This window comes from Emydura macquarii, unplaced genomic scaffold (assembly GCF_026122565.2).
Source record: "Emydura macquarii macquarii isolate MOO-44397 ecotype Brisbane River unplaced genomic scaffold, CSIRO-AGI_Emac_v2 contig_1551, whole genome shotgun sequence".
NCBI lineage: Eukaryota > Metazoa > Chordata > Testudines > Chelidae > Emydura > Emydura macquarii.
The window spans coordinates 26975370-26991987 of NW_027131688.1; the positions used below are offsets into that span (position 1 = coordinate 26975370).

A 16618-nucleotide genomic window follows, 5' to 3' on the forward strand; every position below is an offset into this window, starting at 1 on the left:
CTTTAGTAAACAAAGCATAAATTTGTAATGCTTTTTTTAAAAATTAGATACAAATGTATATGCTACTGTTGTTAAATATTAGTATCGTGAAAGGTATATCATGTGTATGCCCCCAGTTTGGCAAAGAAAGGACCGTTTCTGCCTCAAAGACCTCATCCACCAGGATAGCAGCAAATTTAAAAGCAAGTAAATCATCAAATGTACAAAAATAGCAATAGAATCTCTCCAAATTTTGCAGCAGCTGGCATGGAATGCTTCCAGTGAGTATTTTCCATTTCATGGTTTAATGTTTACTTTCATCTGTTGATGCTCAAGTTCCATTACATTTTCTTCCTTGATACCCAACAGACGGAACATGATATCATTTTAGATCTTTCTGGGTTTTATTTGAAATGATGTATTTGGCTGATGCATATAACTCATTTTTCTAAAAAAAGCATGGTGTGTGAGTGCTGTAGCAAGAGAGAGCAATTAGGCAGAGAAATCATAATGCAATTTTGGTATATTTGATGATTGACTTGCTTTTAAATTTGTTGCCTATCCTGGTGGATTCATTCCTTGAAACACTTTTCCTCAACATCTGAGTGTTATTTAGAGGGGAAACTAGACGTTTGTTGGTAGACACAGCATTGAGAATTAACTTAAACATCACTAAGATTACATCAGATAGAAATTCATAGCTCAAGGTTAGAGAAGGGGAAAGGAGTCCAAGAAAACTAGCTGTATTTTAATGAAACCTTATTGAGGGTGCAGGAACAAACCATCCCAATGTGCAGAAAGAATAGCAAATATGGCAGGCGACCAGCTTGGCTTAACAAAGAAATCTTTGGTGAGTTTAAACACAAAAAGGAAGCTTACAAGAAGTGGAAGCTTGGTCAGATGACTAGGGAGGAGTATAAAAGTACTGCTCGAGCATGCAGGGGTAAAATCAGAAAGATCAAAGCACAAATGGAGTTGCAGCTAACAAAGGACGAGAAGGGTAACAAGAAGGAGATACTCCCCATCAGCTTCCTGAGGGAGTCAAAGTCTGATTTTCTGAAGTCCAGGGTCTGTATTCTGCTGCTCTCCTTTCTTCCCTTTGTCAGGATCCTAAGCCCTACCATCTCATGGTCACTGCTGCCCAGGTTGCCATCCACTTCTACTTCCCCTACCAATTCTTCCTTGTTTGTGAGCAGCAGGTGAAAAGGAGCTTGGCCCTCTGTTGGTTCCTCTGGCACTTGCATCAGAAAGTTGTCTGTAACATTCTCCAAAAACTTCCTGGATTGTCTGTGCACTGCTGTATTGCTCTCCCAGCAGATGTCAGGATGATTGAAGTCCCCATTTGAACCAGGGCCTGTGAACTGGAAACTAGTTGTCTGAAGAAAGCCTCGTCTACCTCATCCTCCTGGTGAGGTGGTCTATAGCAGACACTCACCACAATATTACCCTTGTGCTCTTGCCTCTAAACTTAACCCAGAGACTCTCAACAGGCTTTTCTTCAGTTTCATACTGGAGCTCTGAGCAGTCATAGTGCTCTTGTACATACAGTGCAACTTTTCCACCTTTTCTTCCCTGCCTGTCCTTCCTGAACAATTTATACCCATCCATGACAATGCTCCAGTCATGTGAGCTGCCCCACCAAGTCTCGGTTATTTCAATCACATCATAGTTCCTTGATTGTGCCAAGACTTCCAATTCCTTCTGCTTGTTTTCCCAGGATTCTTGCCTTGGTTTACAGGCACCGAAGATAATTAGCTGATTGCCCTACTTTCTCAGTATGAGTCAGAAAGCCTCCCCTGTTGCACCCTCATCCTTGTGCTTTCTACTGGTATCCCATTTCCTCACTTACCTCCGGGCTTAGGTTCCTGTCCCCCAGTAAACCTAGTTTAAGCCCTCTTCACTAGGTTAGCAAGCCTGTCTGCGAAGATGCATTTCCCTCTTTTTGTTACATGGATCCCATCTCTTCCTGGAACAACATCCCATGGTTGAAGAATCTAAAGCCCTCTCTCTGACACCACCTGCGTAACCACACATTTACTTTCACTGTTCGATGGTCCCTACCTGGGCCTTTTCCTTCAACAGGAAGGATGGATGAGAACACCACTTGTGCCTCAAACTCCTTTATCCTTCTTCCCAGAGCCACATAGTCTTCGGCGATCTGCTCAAGGTCATTCTTGGCAGTGTCATTGGTGCCCACATGGAGAAGTACTGGTCTGAGGGTTTGATAAGTCTTGGCAGACTTTGTCACATGCCTAATTCTAGTTCCAGGTAAGCAGCACGCTTCTCGAGTTTTTCAGTGTGGATGGCAGATGGATGACTCAGTCCCTCCTAGGAGGGAGTCCTGGACCACCACCACCCATCCCCTCCTCTTGGGAGTGGAGGTCATGGAATCCCCATCCCCAGGACAATGCATCCCATGCCTTCTGATTCATGGGGTCACCTTCTTATCCCTTCCCTCAGATGAAACTTCCGAGCCATTCTCCACCATAGTACCTGTGCACAGAGCCCGAAAGTGGTTGCTTACCTCTATGCATTGGGGACATATTGGTTCTCCTCTTTCTTCTTCTGGAAGTCACATTGCTGCCAATTTTCTACCCTGTTCTTTAGTCCCCCTGCACTGCCTTCTCTGATTCTTCAGCATGCTGCTTCTGCAGTAACAAATCATGACTTCTCTCCAGAAAGTCTTCATTTTCTCTGATGCAACACAGCGTTGATTGTTGGGTCTCTAGTCCTTTAACCTTTTCTTCCAATATAGAGACCAGCTTGCACTTTATACAGACAAAGTAATATTTTTTATTAATTAATAACTATGATGGAGGTTATAGGGGGAGTGGATCCACAGGAGCATTGGTCCTTGTTTGCCACAGAGGAGTGTCCACAACACCCCCGAATTAGTTGTTGTGTAACTGAACTGGAATAGGCCTGGCATTGAGCCTTGCAATCTCTGATTACACTGTAAGCAAGCAAAGGCTGAAGAGCTAAATGAGGGTGATATTGAAAAAGTAATGAAATCAGATTCTTGGCTTTGTGTAACTCTCAAAAAAGGAAAATATTGACTGCAATTTCAAATGAAGTAACGTTTGTTTCACCCATGCTCAGCCCAACTCAAGGGATTTTGCTTAAACTGGAAAAAAAAAAAAATGTCACTTCATTTTGGACCAGTGTGAATATACCAGTGGGCCATTCACATTTTTGTTTCAGCCTGCTAACATTGTAATCTGATTTGGCGTAGTTTCATAGAGAAACTCCGTCTGAGAAATTCTGTCATTTGTGAGAGTAACATACATATGCTGAATACAATATAGTTCAATTTTAAAGTTGCTGATGTTGATTAAATTCTGCCTTCTAATTCTGAAGTTGTAGTTGGTTAATGCTTTCTCCCCCAGCTCTTCCTTCCAAATGATGAGGGTTTCCCACCCTGTAGAATTTAAATTTAGATGCTATTAAAACATTTAACAGCTTTTAGGACAGCTGCTTTCCTGTTTAAAATCTGTTAACTTGTGATGGAGCTGGAGTAGAATGATATTATTCTGTGATTGTTGAAAGAATAGATTACATAAATGTTTTCATATTCAATAGTTTTTTTTCTTCTGATGATGAAACAGAAAAATTCTAAAATGTTTCACAGATTCATGAATACTATTACACCAACAAAAACTTAATTCATTCCCCTTATGCTTGCATGATCACATAGTAGTTTTTCCACAGGATTCCTGCCCTAATTTAATTCACAAGAGAGGCAGTACTTCCTTAATGAGCACCTACTCAATATTTTGTTTTCTCCTTATTATTTAATGTGTTGCCCCATGCCTTTTTTACTGCATATTAGTCAAACCCTACTCTTAAAAAGAGAATTACTAATTTTCTCTTCGTTTTTCTGTGGCACTCATCACTCTAGTATCCAAGGGCTTCACAAACATTAGTGAATTTATCTTCACAACACTTCTGTGAAGTGAGGGGATGGGGAGCAGAGGCGCAGAGATTAAGGTCATATGTTTCCGCTAACTGAGTGCCTAATTTGAGTTGATGGGGACCTGAATTTTTTCAGAATACTTAGCATTATAAAACACCTTATGTTCAAAGCACAGGTCCCAATGTCTTCCGAACTTGGCATTTCCTAAATTGAGTGCTTGACTCTATAACTTTAATAGTTCTTTTAACATAGCTTTTGCGTTTGTAATATGTTTTATTTTTATCTCACTCTCTCTCTCTCACACACACTTTTTGTGTAAAATCTATACAGAAATAAAACATGTATTCATCCACAAGTGAAGTACAGCCTCCTCAGGCATAGAATGGAATCATTTTTTTAATGATGATGAGACGGGTTACACTCTGCCTAGTAAATATTTTCTTTGTCATTTCAGTTGAGTATTCCTGATGTATTAATGTGAGCAGGATACTGGAGTTAACATCTTTTGCTCCTTCAAATTGTACTATGTAATATGTTTAATAACTGGGCTGGTCAGGGCCTTGGTTTTATATTTGACCTGAAAGATTTCACTTCAAGCAGCATAGTTTCTCCCCATGAGACTCAGAAAGATTATAATTTCAATATTGCTGTGAATGAAAGTACCACCTACTGAATCACTACCGCACTTTTCCACATCTGAGTTTTTTTTGGAGGTCTCCCTTTTAAGCATAGACCCAGCAGTGCTTAGCTTGTAAGATCATAGTCGAAGTGGTATGGCTACTACATTACCACAGCTAGTAGATCTAAAATTGGACCTATCAGTTTTGTTTTAACACAGCTAAAAAGCTTGCACATTGTGCTGCCTCTGTTCTGTTCTTGTGAGCCAGCAGATAGTTTACACTATAATTCTGAAGTTCTTCCCTGCCTCCTCCCCCCAAGTTTGGCTTCAAAAGCCTCTGGGTTTTCTTTTTCACTTTCACTGATTTACAAAGTAATGCAAAACATAAGGATTAGCAGGTATGTTCATTGCCTGCACTGACCTGGCAGGTCAGCTATTGTGACTTTGTCCAGCTATTGTTTGCTTCCCTTCTTGATTAGTTTCAAGGTCCAGTTAATTCCTCTCAATAGATTCTGAACACAAGTACTTAGTTGTTGACTGTTTCAAATCAAAACCTTACATTTTTTCAGATATGGTGATTAATCTTTTCTTGGTTTCTAGATGCCCCAATGCTATTTCAGTTTATTAAAGAACTTGTTTTTTCTTGCTGTTGAAATAGAAAGTTTGAAGAGTATAAACCTTTCATTATTCTGGCTTACATCCATATCCGTCTTAGACTGTGATCTTGTCAAATCTCAAAGCTAAGCAAACATGTCCCTAGCCTTTCCTTGGATGTGAGGTATATAAAAAAACCCTGCAACTGTAGAAGGTAATGGTGCTGGTTCAGAAGGAGGCATTTTTACTCCAAGTCAGTGTAACCCAGATTCCCATGACATTATGCTATTTCAGAGCCATCTACCTGATGAGACAATGTCTGTCATATGGCATTACTCATGCCATTTGTCTTAATTAAGGTCCCATGGTACTATTTGTTTCAGTATAGGGTGGTGGTAGCTTCAGTAGTATAACAAAATATATCCAACATTTCCCCTGAGTTTAAATTGGATGCATAATTCTTCATTTGCCCTCCAAAACACCTGATGTTTTGACCGAGAGAGATTGCTGTACTTCAAATGCTGCCATTTCTAGGGTTGAAGGCAACTTTTGCCTGATGATAGGCAAAAACCAAAATTATGGTTTTAGAACAAATGGGATGTTCACGGTCTGTTACAAACACAGCTAAAACTGCTTATGAATGTGTACTTTAATGCCTCGTTGAAATGGAATTGCAGGAAGTTAGTCATTATTTATCATGGAGGAGCATGAAAGAAGGGAGATGAGCTCCGTTTCTGCCTTTATGTCTAGAAATTGTAGCTTTTGGTGAGCAACTATCTTAAGAAAGATGGAGTTTTTCAATAAAGCTACATGGCCATCTCCTGGGCCTGTTCCCAAATTTTTATTTGTGACTTTACAGGTAACTGTACTTCCATCTGCTCATGAGTGCTAAATGTGTTACTGCACTAAAATAGAAATGCCTTGAGGCACTTTTTTTTTACTGGAAGTGTTACATCCTTGGGATATTGTAGTCATGGGAAAGACTTCCATATTGTTCACTGGATTCTTTTCACAGTTTACACAGTGTGGCATTCCTTTTTAACATATAGAGGAAGAGTATGTATAATTCAAGGAGGGGTTGACAAAACCCCAACTATTAGCTTGATAGTGACAAGCAGGAAGCTTTCCTGGGAATGTATGAGGCCATAGCCATCAAGTTTTGCTAATGTAAACTTTCAAATTGTATAGCTATTATGGTTGTGAAGATATCCTTTCAAGTATAAATCAAACTTCATTGTTTTCCTGAGTCTGAGTCATTGTTTTCCTATGTCTTAGGGCCAGGTACCATTAGTTCTGCTACTACTTATAGCTTTACCAGACAGCAGAGTGAAATTAACAAGTTGCTGCTATTCAAAACCATTTTGGCAGCAGCAAAACTGCCAGGAATCATTAGTTTCATGCTGCTGCTGCACATTGATGCAGCTGCTGCTGCTTGGGAAAACATAGCCCATAGAAATGGAGTTATTTATGGGGAGAACCCAAAAAATATAGACTGAGGTGGAGGGATACACTCCTCTTTACAGCAGCACAGAAGTTCTGTGCAGGGAAGATCACTGAAAACTCCTTCCCCCATCCATCACCTAAAGCATATGGAGCTTCAAATTTATCCGAACTCTGAGGCTGAAAGGAAAGCCTTAAGCAGGGCTCCTAGACCCAAGTAGAAACCTCAGCGTCTTTTCACTTTACAGCAGGTGGCTTTGCAATGGAACCTAGGATTCTCATCAGGTTATTGCACCTGTACTTCTCTGTTGGGTCTGTCCACCCTCATCTTTCACATACGTTGCTGCCTTCATAATCCTTCATTATTCACTGTCATCTTTTCTGATTTACTTTGCCCCATTGTTTTATATTGTAATGGCAATAGACAAGAGTACAAATACTGTTGATTTTGTATTTTGTGTGAGGCTGGGGTTTTCAAAGTTAGGAGTCCAATGCCCATTGAAAGTCCAGATTCCTTAGCGCCTTTGAAAAACTCAGTCTAAGGCTACAGATACACTACAGGAGGGGATGTAATTTGCAGCTTGTGTAGACATATCCACACTAGCTTTAATCAGGCTGTCCTGCTAAAAATAGCAGTGAGGAGACAGTGGGACAGGCTTCAGCATGGGCTAGCAATGTGCATATACGAGGTGGGGAAGAGCACACTACCATGTCTTAGATGAAAGCTAGCACAGGCATCTATACATGAGCTGCAAATTATGCCCCCAGTGGCAATGTAGATATAGCTTATATGTGTAGTAAAGATTTCCAAAGGGACAGGTTGTGTTAAATGTTTAGGGTACGTCTACACTGCAGACTGGAGTCCATTTACTTTAAATCGACTTTCACATGCCAAATTTTAGAAGTCGCAGGAGTGTGATCACAATGCGCTCCTTGCGCCAGGCTCTTGCATCCGCAGTGGCCATGCTTGGGTCACCGTTCAAAGCAGTGCACTGCAGGTAGCTATCCCACAGTGCAACTAGCCACAGAGGCTTTTGGGAAGCTTCTTGTTCTCCCATGATGCAACGTGCTCCCTCCCCCTCCTTTCTTGTCCCAAATAAACTAGAAATGCTTTTTCTCACCATTTTTCCATGCTGCGCGCACGCCGTTGCTGGAGAGATATAGTGCAGAGCTGAGTGGGCTCCATCATTGTGAGCATCACAAATACCTCACGCTTTATTCTGCAGTATTTTCAAAGGCGAGAGAGGAGCTGCAGCACAAAAAATAGCGATGTTACTGGGGCCATCTTGCTACAAGCCATACAGTGGAACAGTTCCCGTTTGCTGCAGGCTGTCAAGCATCATCTTCAGTCCGTGTAGTGCCGGTTCTGGTCCCGGGAAACAAGTACAGATTGGTAGGATTGCATCATTGTGAAGGTGTGGGATGATGAGCAGTGGCTGCAGAACTTTCGTATGCAAAAAGCCACTTTCTTTTAACTTTGCACGGAGCTGTCCCCAGTCCTGAAGTGCGTGAATACTCGCTTGAGACCAGCTCTGACGTTGGAAAAGCGAGTGGCCATCGCTCTGGAAGCTGGCAACCCCAGACTGCTACTGGACAGTTGGCAATCAATTCAGAGTCGGTAAATCCACCGTTGGAGCTTCTGTGATACAAGTGCGCAGGGCCATCAATCGGCTTCTGCTAAGGATAGTGACTTTGGGAAAAGTGCCAGGACATAGTGGATGGGTTTTCCACAATGGGGTTCCCAAACTGGGGGGGGGGGAGTAATAGATAGCATGCAAATCCCTATTCTAGCACCTGACCACCTTGCCACAGAGTACATGAACTGGGAGGGATACTTCTCAATGGTGTTGCAGGCCCTTGTGGATCACAGGGATGTTTCACCGGCATCAATGTGGGGTGGTCTGGAAAGATGCATGACGTGCATCTTTAGGAACAAGGGTCTGTTCAATAAGATGCAGGGCGGACACGTTCTTCCCTTACAAAAATAAACATTGGGGATGTGGAAATGCCAATTTTCTGATCCCTGGGGGTCCTGCCTTCCCCTTGCTCTCTTGGTTAATGAAGCCCTACACCAGGCACCTGGACAGCAAGAAGGAGTGTTTCAATAACAGGCTCAGCAAGTGCAGAATGGTGGTGGAATGTGCATTTGGCTGTTTAAAAGCCAGATGGAGATGTCTGCTTACTAGGCTTGACATCAGTGAAAAGAACATCCCATCAGTTATATCTGTATGCTGTGTGCTCCATAATTTGTGAGAAATGAAGGGGGGAAAAGTTCCCACAGGGTTGGGCTGTGGAGGCTGATAAGCTGGCTGCAAATTTTGAGCAGTCAGATTCCAGCACTATGCTCAGAGCCAACCACGGAGCACTCTGGCTTCAGGAAGCATTGAAAAAACGGTTTTGCAATGAACTCCAGTAATGTATATCTGTGCTGTACCTTTATTTCCCATCCCCCACCCTCGCTCTAGCGGCCCCCTCCCCTTCTCTCCCCGCCCAAGCTATGAATGAATAAAGACAGATATTTTTTAATGCTACAAAGTTTTATTTGTGACCAGTTTTAATGGGGGGAAAGGAGGATAACTTAACGTTGTAAAGTGTCACTGCAAGCAACCACGGTTGTGTGCAGTTCTTAAAGGGGCCGTTGCATCCTTCTGCTTGCTTCCACCTGTGTGGAGTGCAGCAAGTACTGCACCCTGCTCAATCTCCTCCTAGACTGCTTGGGTGTGGGGGCTGATAACAGAGTGGTAGGCGGCAGAGTGTTTTGGAGCGGTTACAGAGGGAGTCTGTCCTGTTGGTGCTCTTCCTGGAGCTCTAGCAGACTCCTCAGCATGTTGGACTGTTCCCTCCTAATATGCACATCTCCTCTTGCGTATCATGCTCCTGCTCCTGTGCAGATCTTGTGTTCCATGTCTAGTTTTTCAGACAAGGACATCCTCCAGACTCTGAGCTCTGTCAGCAGCTGCAGAGGCATTCGTTAGTTCGCTGAAAGTCATCATGTGTGTGTTTTTTTTTTTTTTTCCTCCACTTCCTAATCTGGGTAAGTCTTTCAGCTGGAGTTCAGCAAGCGGGGGCTGAAGGCCGAGGTGTCTACTGTAAGATAAGCAAAGCACAAAATTGCCATTGTTAGCTGACCCAAAGTAGTAAAGGAAATGTTACAATATAAAAAGTACTCCCCTTCATGTTCACAAGGCTAAGCCAGACCCACATTCCATTCTGTACATCCTGGAAGGGTCAGAGTGGCATTACAGATATGGTAAGCAAGGGGCCCGTGCATCTGTTATAGAGAGGCTTCATTAGCACTAAATTCCACAATCCACACTTGAGCAAGGAGAGGGATCACTGGGCTCCCCTGTAACATGCCAAAGACCGGTTTGGGAGGAGGTGGGCAGAACAGATTAGAGGGTACTGCAGGTGATTTGTAGCAACAGAAAACATAGGGCAACCAGGGTCCCGACCCATTCTGCCCATTGCAACAGTACTAGGACTAGGAATAGTCTTGGGGAGGCACTCAGAGACCCCGCCCACGGCAGAGGAATAAAATGGAGTGACTGTATTGGTCAGGTACTTTGAACTTGTGCCATCTTCCCTAGGTGACCATGTGTGATATCAGTCTCCTGAGGGTAATGCAGGAGGAAAGGGAAGATTTGCTGCAAGCCTTTGATTTGCTGCCAGGGTACAGGCCTGGCGCTTATGCTGCTGTGCTGTGTTCCGTGATGATGCCTGCTCATTTAATACCAGAGTGGCGGGGAAAAGTCTCCTACCGTGGTGGAAGAAATAAGGCTGCCCTCCCCAGAAACGTTCTGCAAAGGTTAACAGATTACCTACATGAAAGTTTCCTTGAGACAGCCACAAGGGATTCTCAGAGCATACCTCTGCACATAAATAGTCTGTTCCGGGAGTAACCCTCCACTGAAGTTTGCCGTTACCTAGTGAGACCCTCCCCTCAAAAACACAAACTCCTTTTAAGAAGCTGAACTGGGGACATAACCACCAAAAAAAGATTTGCCCCACATACTCACCAGATGTGCCATCCCCTGCATCTCGATTAGTCCCACTGTCTTGTGTGTGGCTGGACTGCTGTGGGGTAACAAACAGGTCCTGGCTCTCATGGAGAATGGATACCCCACTCTCCTGCACCCTGCTTTCCTCAACCTCATACATAGAGTTCTCCTCATTCATCCTGGACTGGGATTCTTTGGAGGTATTGATGCTGCGTGGTGGCAGAGTGGTGGGGTCACCGCTGAGAATTGCATGCAGTTCCTTGTAAAAGCGGCATGTTTTGGGCAAGGAGCCTGAACGGCTGTTAGCTTCCCTAGTTTTCTGAGAAGCCTGCCTCAGCTCTTTGATCTTAACATGGCATTGCTGCACGTCCCTGTTGTACCCCTTCTCCAACATGCCACGAGATATCTTCTTGTATATATCTAAATTTCTTTTGCTGGCTCGGAGCTGTGCCAGGACAGACTCTTGGTCCCAGAGACTGATGAGATCCAAGACCTCTGGTCGACTCCAAACTGGAGTGCAATTGGGCTGTGCAGTCGCCATGAGCAGTTCAGCTACAAAGCTCTCTTCATGCTGTCTAAACTGGAAATCAGAATTCAAAATTTCCTGGGACTTGAGGGGAGAAGCTATTTCCTGTTTATGTGGCCATGTTACAGCAGAGCGTGAATTTCCAGAGCGGTCACAATGGGGCATTATAGGATATGTCCCAGAGGCCAGTGGCGTCAATTTACGTTGCGCTCTGCTTACACTGATGCAAATTCGACCCATGGAATTCAAATTCAGTGCTACGCCACTTGCAGAGGTGGTTTTATTAGGTCAACTTTTACCACGCTTTAAATCGAAGGAACTTATGTGCCAGTGGAGATGCATACTTTAGGGGGTCGACGTAAAAGGTGTTACGTCTACCTCCATTGCCAGTGTAGGCAAGGCCTTAGAAGTCCTCGGAGAGTGATGTGTAATGGAGTAGAATGTATTGTTAAATAGAACTGAAATTATTAATATGCTTATTATACTGAAATATGCTGATTATGTGGTGTGGCAGGTTCATAGAAGTATATGTAGCTTGTACTGATTTGTCTTGGTAGCTTTACAGTGGGGACACAGGTAATAGCTCCATAGTTCAGGTGTTGCTTTGGAAAGAATCTTAAAACCTCTCTGCAGCAGAAACAAAAAAGAAAGGTAGGGGGGGAGGGGGAGAAGAAAAATGGAAAATATTCCAAGGGAATCTTTGAAAGTATTTTGTTCACTGGGACATGTTCCTGGAAAAAGAAATAAATATTCAAAACTCGTTTAAGAAAATTTGCCTGATGTCTCACCTAATTTTATACCTGTATGAGCAAAAACCCTAACAAAATTTACAGGGTTATTAGCTTCTCCATTGTTTGACTTACACTCTCTTTTTGGAGTTCTATAGCTGTTTTCTTCCAAACTTGACAGTTTCTACTTAGTTGAAACTAAAATGTCAGATCCAGTCTACCAAATTTCAGCAATATTGACACGCAGTTGCTTGGCTAATGAAGTGTGCGTGACTTCTCCATCAAAATACATTTTGGCCTAGGGAAAAGTGCATTGGGCTAGGAGCCAGAATACCATGAAGTCCAAGTCTTCCCTCTTTCACTGACTGGTATTAATAATTGTGTGATTCATAGCACTTCTTATTGAGCAAGATCTTGGGTGTCGTACCCTGGGAGGTAAGTGAAGACCTGAGACACTGCTGAGAGTAGAATCCCTACAACACTCAAATCTCATCAGATTAAACTACTACCTCTCATAATCATTAGGCCAAAGCTTCATGCTTGTCTATGCTGTCTGTGAAATGGGGCTACTCCTGCATATATCCACAAATTACTGACAGACACATGAATGATCCTGTTGAGCTATGGAATCACATACTGTTTTCTACAAGATGGTGAAAAAGGACTGTTAGGGTTTTTTTAATCCTTTATTGCACGTTTTTAGGTTCTCAATACATACTTAATCCTAAAATGTTTTCTGATACATATGTTTTTTCACATCTCTCAGAGAATTAATATTAAAATTTTTGTATCTATTACACCAAAATAAAAATATTGATTTGACCTCTGTGTGTCTGGCTTCAAAATGAATAGCCGTCTTGATGTAGAAAACTTCATACCAATGAATTTCTAGTTTCCCTAGTCTGACTCATATTCTGCATTCATCTTTCTTCTGGGGAATGCTTAAAGGGAAATGTCATATTCTTTTTACTGGAAAAATTCTGATGAGGAAATATGCACACTTATGACTGCTCTTTCTAGAATTTGAGAGACACAAGGTGAGTGAGGTAATATTTTTTTATTGGATTAACTTTCCAGAATTTTATCAGCATACTTTATTTCACTTAAAGTGGAAGTAGCACAAATGTGTTACTTCTCCTATCTTGTACTTGAACATATTTCTGGGCCTTGCAAATAGAGAGTGTATTAACAGAATAAATGTAAATTCAAAAGTGTGAACTGATGTTACTCTGAGTTTCCCCTTAAAATGTAGGCTCTCTGAGTTTCTGTGACTCTGGTTAATAATATGCTGTCTTTAATATAAATTTGAAATGAAAAATGTCTATTTATTTAGACCTCTTAGTTTACCACTTACTTACTGTTACTATTTGTTCTGTAGGTATGAGTAAATAAAAGGCCAGAACATGAAAGAAATAAAATTCCAGTATAGGTGTTCCCAGATAAACTCATACCGAAAGCCTGTATTTTGCTTTGTGCTGTTAATGATTTATTATTTTAATGCCTTATTTTTTATAGTAAGCTGTGCTGGAACAAAAATGCAATGAAAAAAACACTGGATGAATGAATGAGTGAAAAGCCCTGCTTTGCAATCCCTCAGCATGGCAGGACTGCAGCTCATGACCCCTGCTTCCTCACCAATGGGTCCTTTTTTCGGACTCCCATGGCAACAAGAAGCAATTCATGATAACATTTACACACCAAGAAAATATCAGGTACTAATGACAATATTATTTTTCATTGTCAATGAAAATGAAATCTATCAGTTTATTAGAGATTATTCTCATGAGACTGGTCGTCGTCTTGTTTTATGTGCATTTAACACTTGCAGCAGTGATATTGGTGCCATACCTCTTGCCAGCTGGAAATTCAGGGCATAATTTTTCTGTACCCAGTCACTATTTAGTTTGTAAATTGGTCAGAAAGCATGGCTGAGTAGTAGTGTCATGCTCATTTCTTTAATTATATGAGAACAGCTTTGATGACCTAAAATGCTGATCATGAATAAAAATTGCTTTAAGTTGGTGTCATTTTTTCATCTAATTCTGCTCTAGGGTGAATAGTACAAGTATTTCAACATGTAGAAGCCATACAAGTGTGTAAATGTGTAACCCATGTTAACATGGTATAGCTCTATGTCCTCCCTTAGTGGCTACACCATATGGACATTTGAGACTGCTGCTGTCTTTGAGTTAATGGACTTGGTCTTTTTGCTCAACTGGTGAGGCTCAGATTTTTAGATCCAGAAGTCATCTGCAGGAATTATACTGTGGACATCTATCATTAATATAATAATTGATACAGTACCAGCAAAGTGAGGTACTTTATAAGCCAGGCTGTGTTTTGAAAACTAGAGCTGATAACTTGTTTCTATCTTTTGAGTGAAACCTGACATGGTTTGTGGTAAATAAATTTCTAGTCCACTGGCAATTCTAGGGAACTGTTACCTTTTAAGAATACTTTTTGGCACATTCATAGTTCATGCAGGTACAACTTCTGTGGACAGATTTTGCTTTTGTTTTTTTTTTATTACTCCCCCAGTGCAAATAGTGACTTTTATCATTTGCAAATCTAGGTTGAACTGCTTGAAGCAGCTTTGGATCATAATACGATAGTCTGTTTAAACACTGGCTCAGGGAAGACTTTTATTGCAGTACTACTCACTAAAGAGCTGTCTTATCAGATCAGGGGAGACTTCAACAAAAATGGAAAGAGAACTGTTTTCTTGGTCAATTCAGGTAAGGAAAAAATGTTGTATTTTGGGGTTTGTTTGTTTGGTGGTTGATTGGTTTATTTATTTATTTATTTATGGGAATAATCATTAATAAAAGTGACCAGTTTTTGTATCTGACATGCTTCATAAACTTGCTGGATAGAAGTACATTTGTTCAGTCAGGCATAGTTTTCATAAAGAGTTTGAAGGCTTCTTTTTGTCCTTTACCCTCATGACTGTTGTCCACTAGAAACTCTGCTTTTTTATGTTGTTTTACTAGTTCCCAAGACCAGACCAAGAAGTGAGTTGAGGGTCCATTTACTTTGAGATATTGTTTAATTTCTGATCTCTTGGTTTTGGGGATGAGTGACGAACATGAAATGTTATATTGTGAGCCATTATACTTCACTGTATGATTCTTGATTTTTTTTGTCTTATAATTGTATATATCTGGTTTAGTTGGTTTGTGTATTTATAGTTTTATATTGTTTTAAAGATGTTTTATAAAACTCGTATAGAATGGCATGTACCCTTAAGACTAAAGTATTTAAAAATTCTTTGCCATTTTGTAATTGAAAACTGAAAACTTTTTTTAAAGCAAATCAGGTTGCTCAGCAAGTGTCAGCTGTCAGGACCCATTCAGATTTGAAGGTGGGGGAATATTCAAGTTTAGAAATAACTGAATCATGGACAAAGGAGAAGTGGAATCAAGAATTTGCTAAACATGAGGTAAGATATAATATAAACTTCTGTAAAACGAAAAGTTTGCATGCGATAGATCTTGGGAAGAAACTTCATTTTTACCCAAACTAAATGCTATGATTTGACCAAGTCCTTGTCATGCTCAGTGCGAAGTTCAACATACTTAGGGTATTTAGATGCAAACATAGAGACACAATATTCCTGAGAGTACCCACTGTGTGTCTTTGACCCAGTCTACACTTACCTCCGAAATTCGGCGGCAATCAATGGGAGTTATGCAAGCTACGCAAAAAACTTGCGTAACTCCCGTCGACTTCTCTGCCCCTCTTCTGCGCGCCGTCTTCACTGCACTGTGCTGACGGGAACCATGTTCCCATCGACGCAGTGCTACACCACTTGTGAAGGTGGTCTTAGTATGTCGATTTCTGGATCCACTGAGCAGGTCTTCACTGACTGCTCAGTTGATCCAGAGAAATCGATCTGACAGTGGCGACTTTGCTGCCGTCAGTGTAGCCATAACCTTTGACAAATTGGGCTTTCAGTCCGCCTTTTTTCAGTCACTCTATCATCCATGACTCTCATGATGATGCAGAAGAAATGTTGAACTTCTACAATGTGCTTTAGGACCTTTTACATGATGCTTCTTCCTCAACTAGTTTTGTATAATGTTCTGACTACCCCATACATCAGAAATTTAGGAGGTCTGCATCTGAGATATTCACTCATCTTTTTTATCTTTATTTTCATTCTTTAAGCAGATACCAAATATCTTATGTTTTTCTCTGAATTCTTGGATAGTCTTCAGCAACCTGGACACAGTATTCTACACTTTTCTTTTCAGATGGAGCTTTTCAGTAGCTTTGAGGAACAAGTTTTTGTCTTTATGGATTCTTGTGGCCATTATTCAGACACTTTCATGTTCGAGTAATTATCTTTAATTTGTAATGTCATTCTTTCAGTTCTTTCCAACTTCTGTTTCTTTATTTGCAGCATCTAGTAGTGGATGAGTGAGTATACATTTGTCTGGAGGAATATATCCTAGTTGAAGTTCTTCAATCATTTCTTTAAATTGCTTATTTTGTTGCTTTTCCCAGGGCAATGTTAGTATAAAAGAAGCATGCAACTTCACCAAGTCCAAAGTTTTGCCTGTCTGTTTTTGATGGCACAATTAGTGATTGATCTTTGCCATGTTTCTGTATGGCGAAACAAAGAGAATGCTCCTTAATATAGTTGAGGCTGAATAACCCCTGAAAAGCTTAAAACAGGGACTTTGAATGATCACTGGCTACTTTTTGATGATGATGGCATCAAAATGTCTCACTTGCAAGATCATCAAACTTATCTATAGTATTCTCTCCTACTTCAATAGGCAGTTTCATTCAATCACATATTTGATCTTGAAAATTCCA

The 16618-nt window shown here is 41.1% G+C and overlaps 1 protein-coding gene across 3 annotated transcripts in view; it reads left to right on the forward strand.

Annotated features, from left to right (window-relative positions):
* DICER1 (dicer 1, ribonuclease III) overlaps window positions 1–16618 on the forward strand; it is a 119046-nt gene that overhangs the window by 22905 nt on the left and 79523 nt on the right. For all 3 annotated transcript variants that reach the window (XM_067555112.1, XM_067555111.1, XM_067555113.1), the window contains exons 4-6: window positions 13313–13509; window positions 14370–14532; window positions 15106–15236. In XM_067555112.1, coding sequence (XP_067411213.1) covers window positions 13396–13509; window positions 14370–14532; window positions 15106–15236 — 408 coding nt within the window. In that variant the 5' untranslated portion in view covers window positions 13313–13395. The remainder of the gene's footprint in view (window positions 1–13312; window positions 13510–14369; window positions 14533–15105; window positions 15237–16618) is intronic.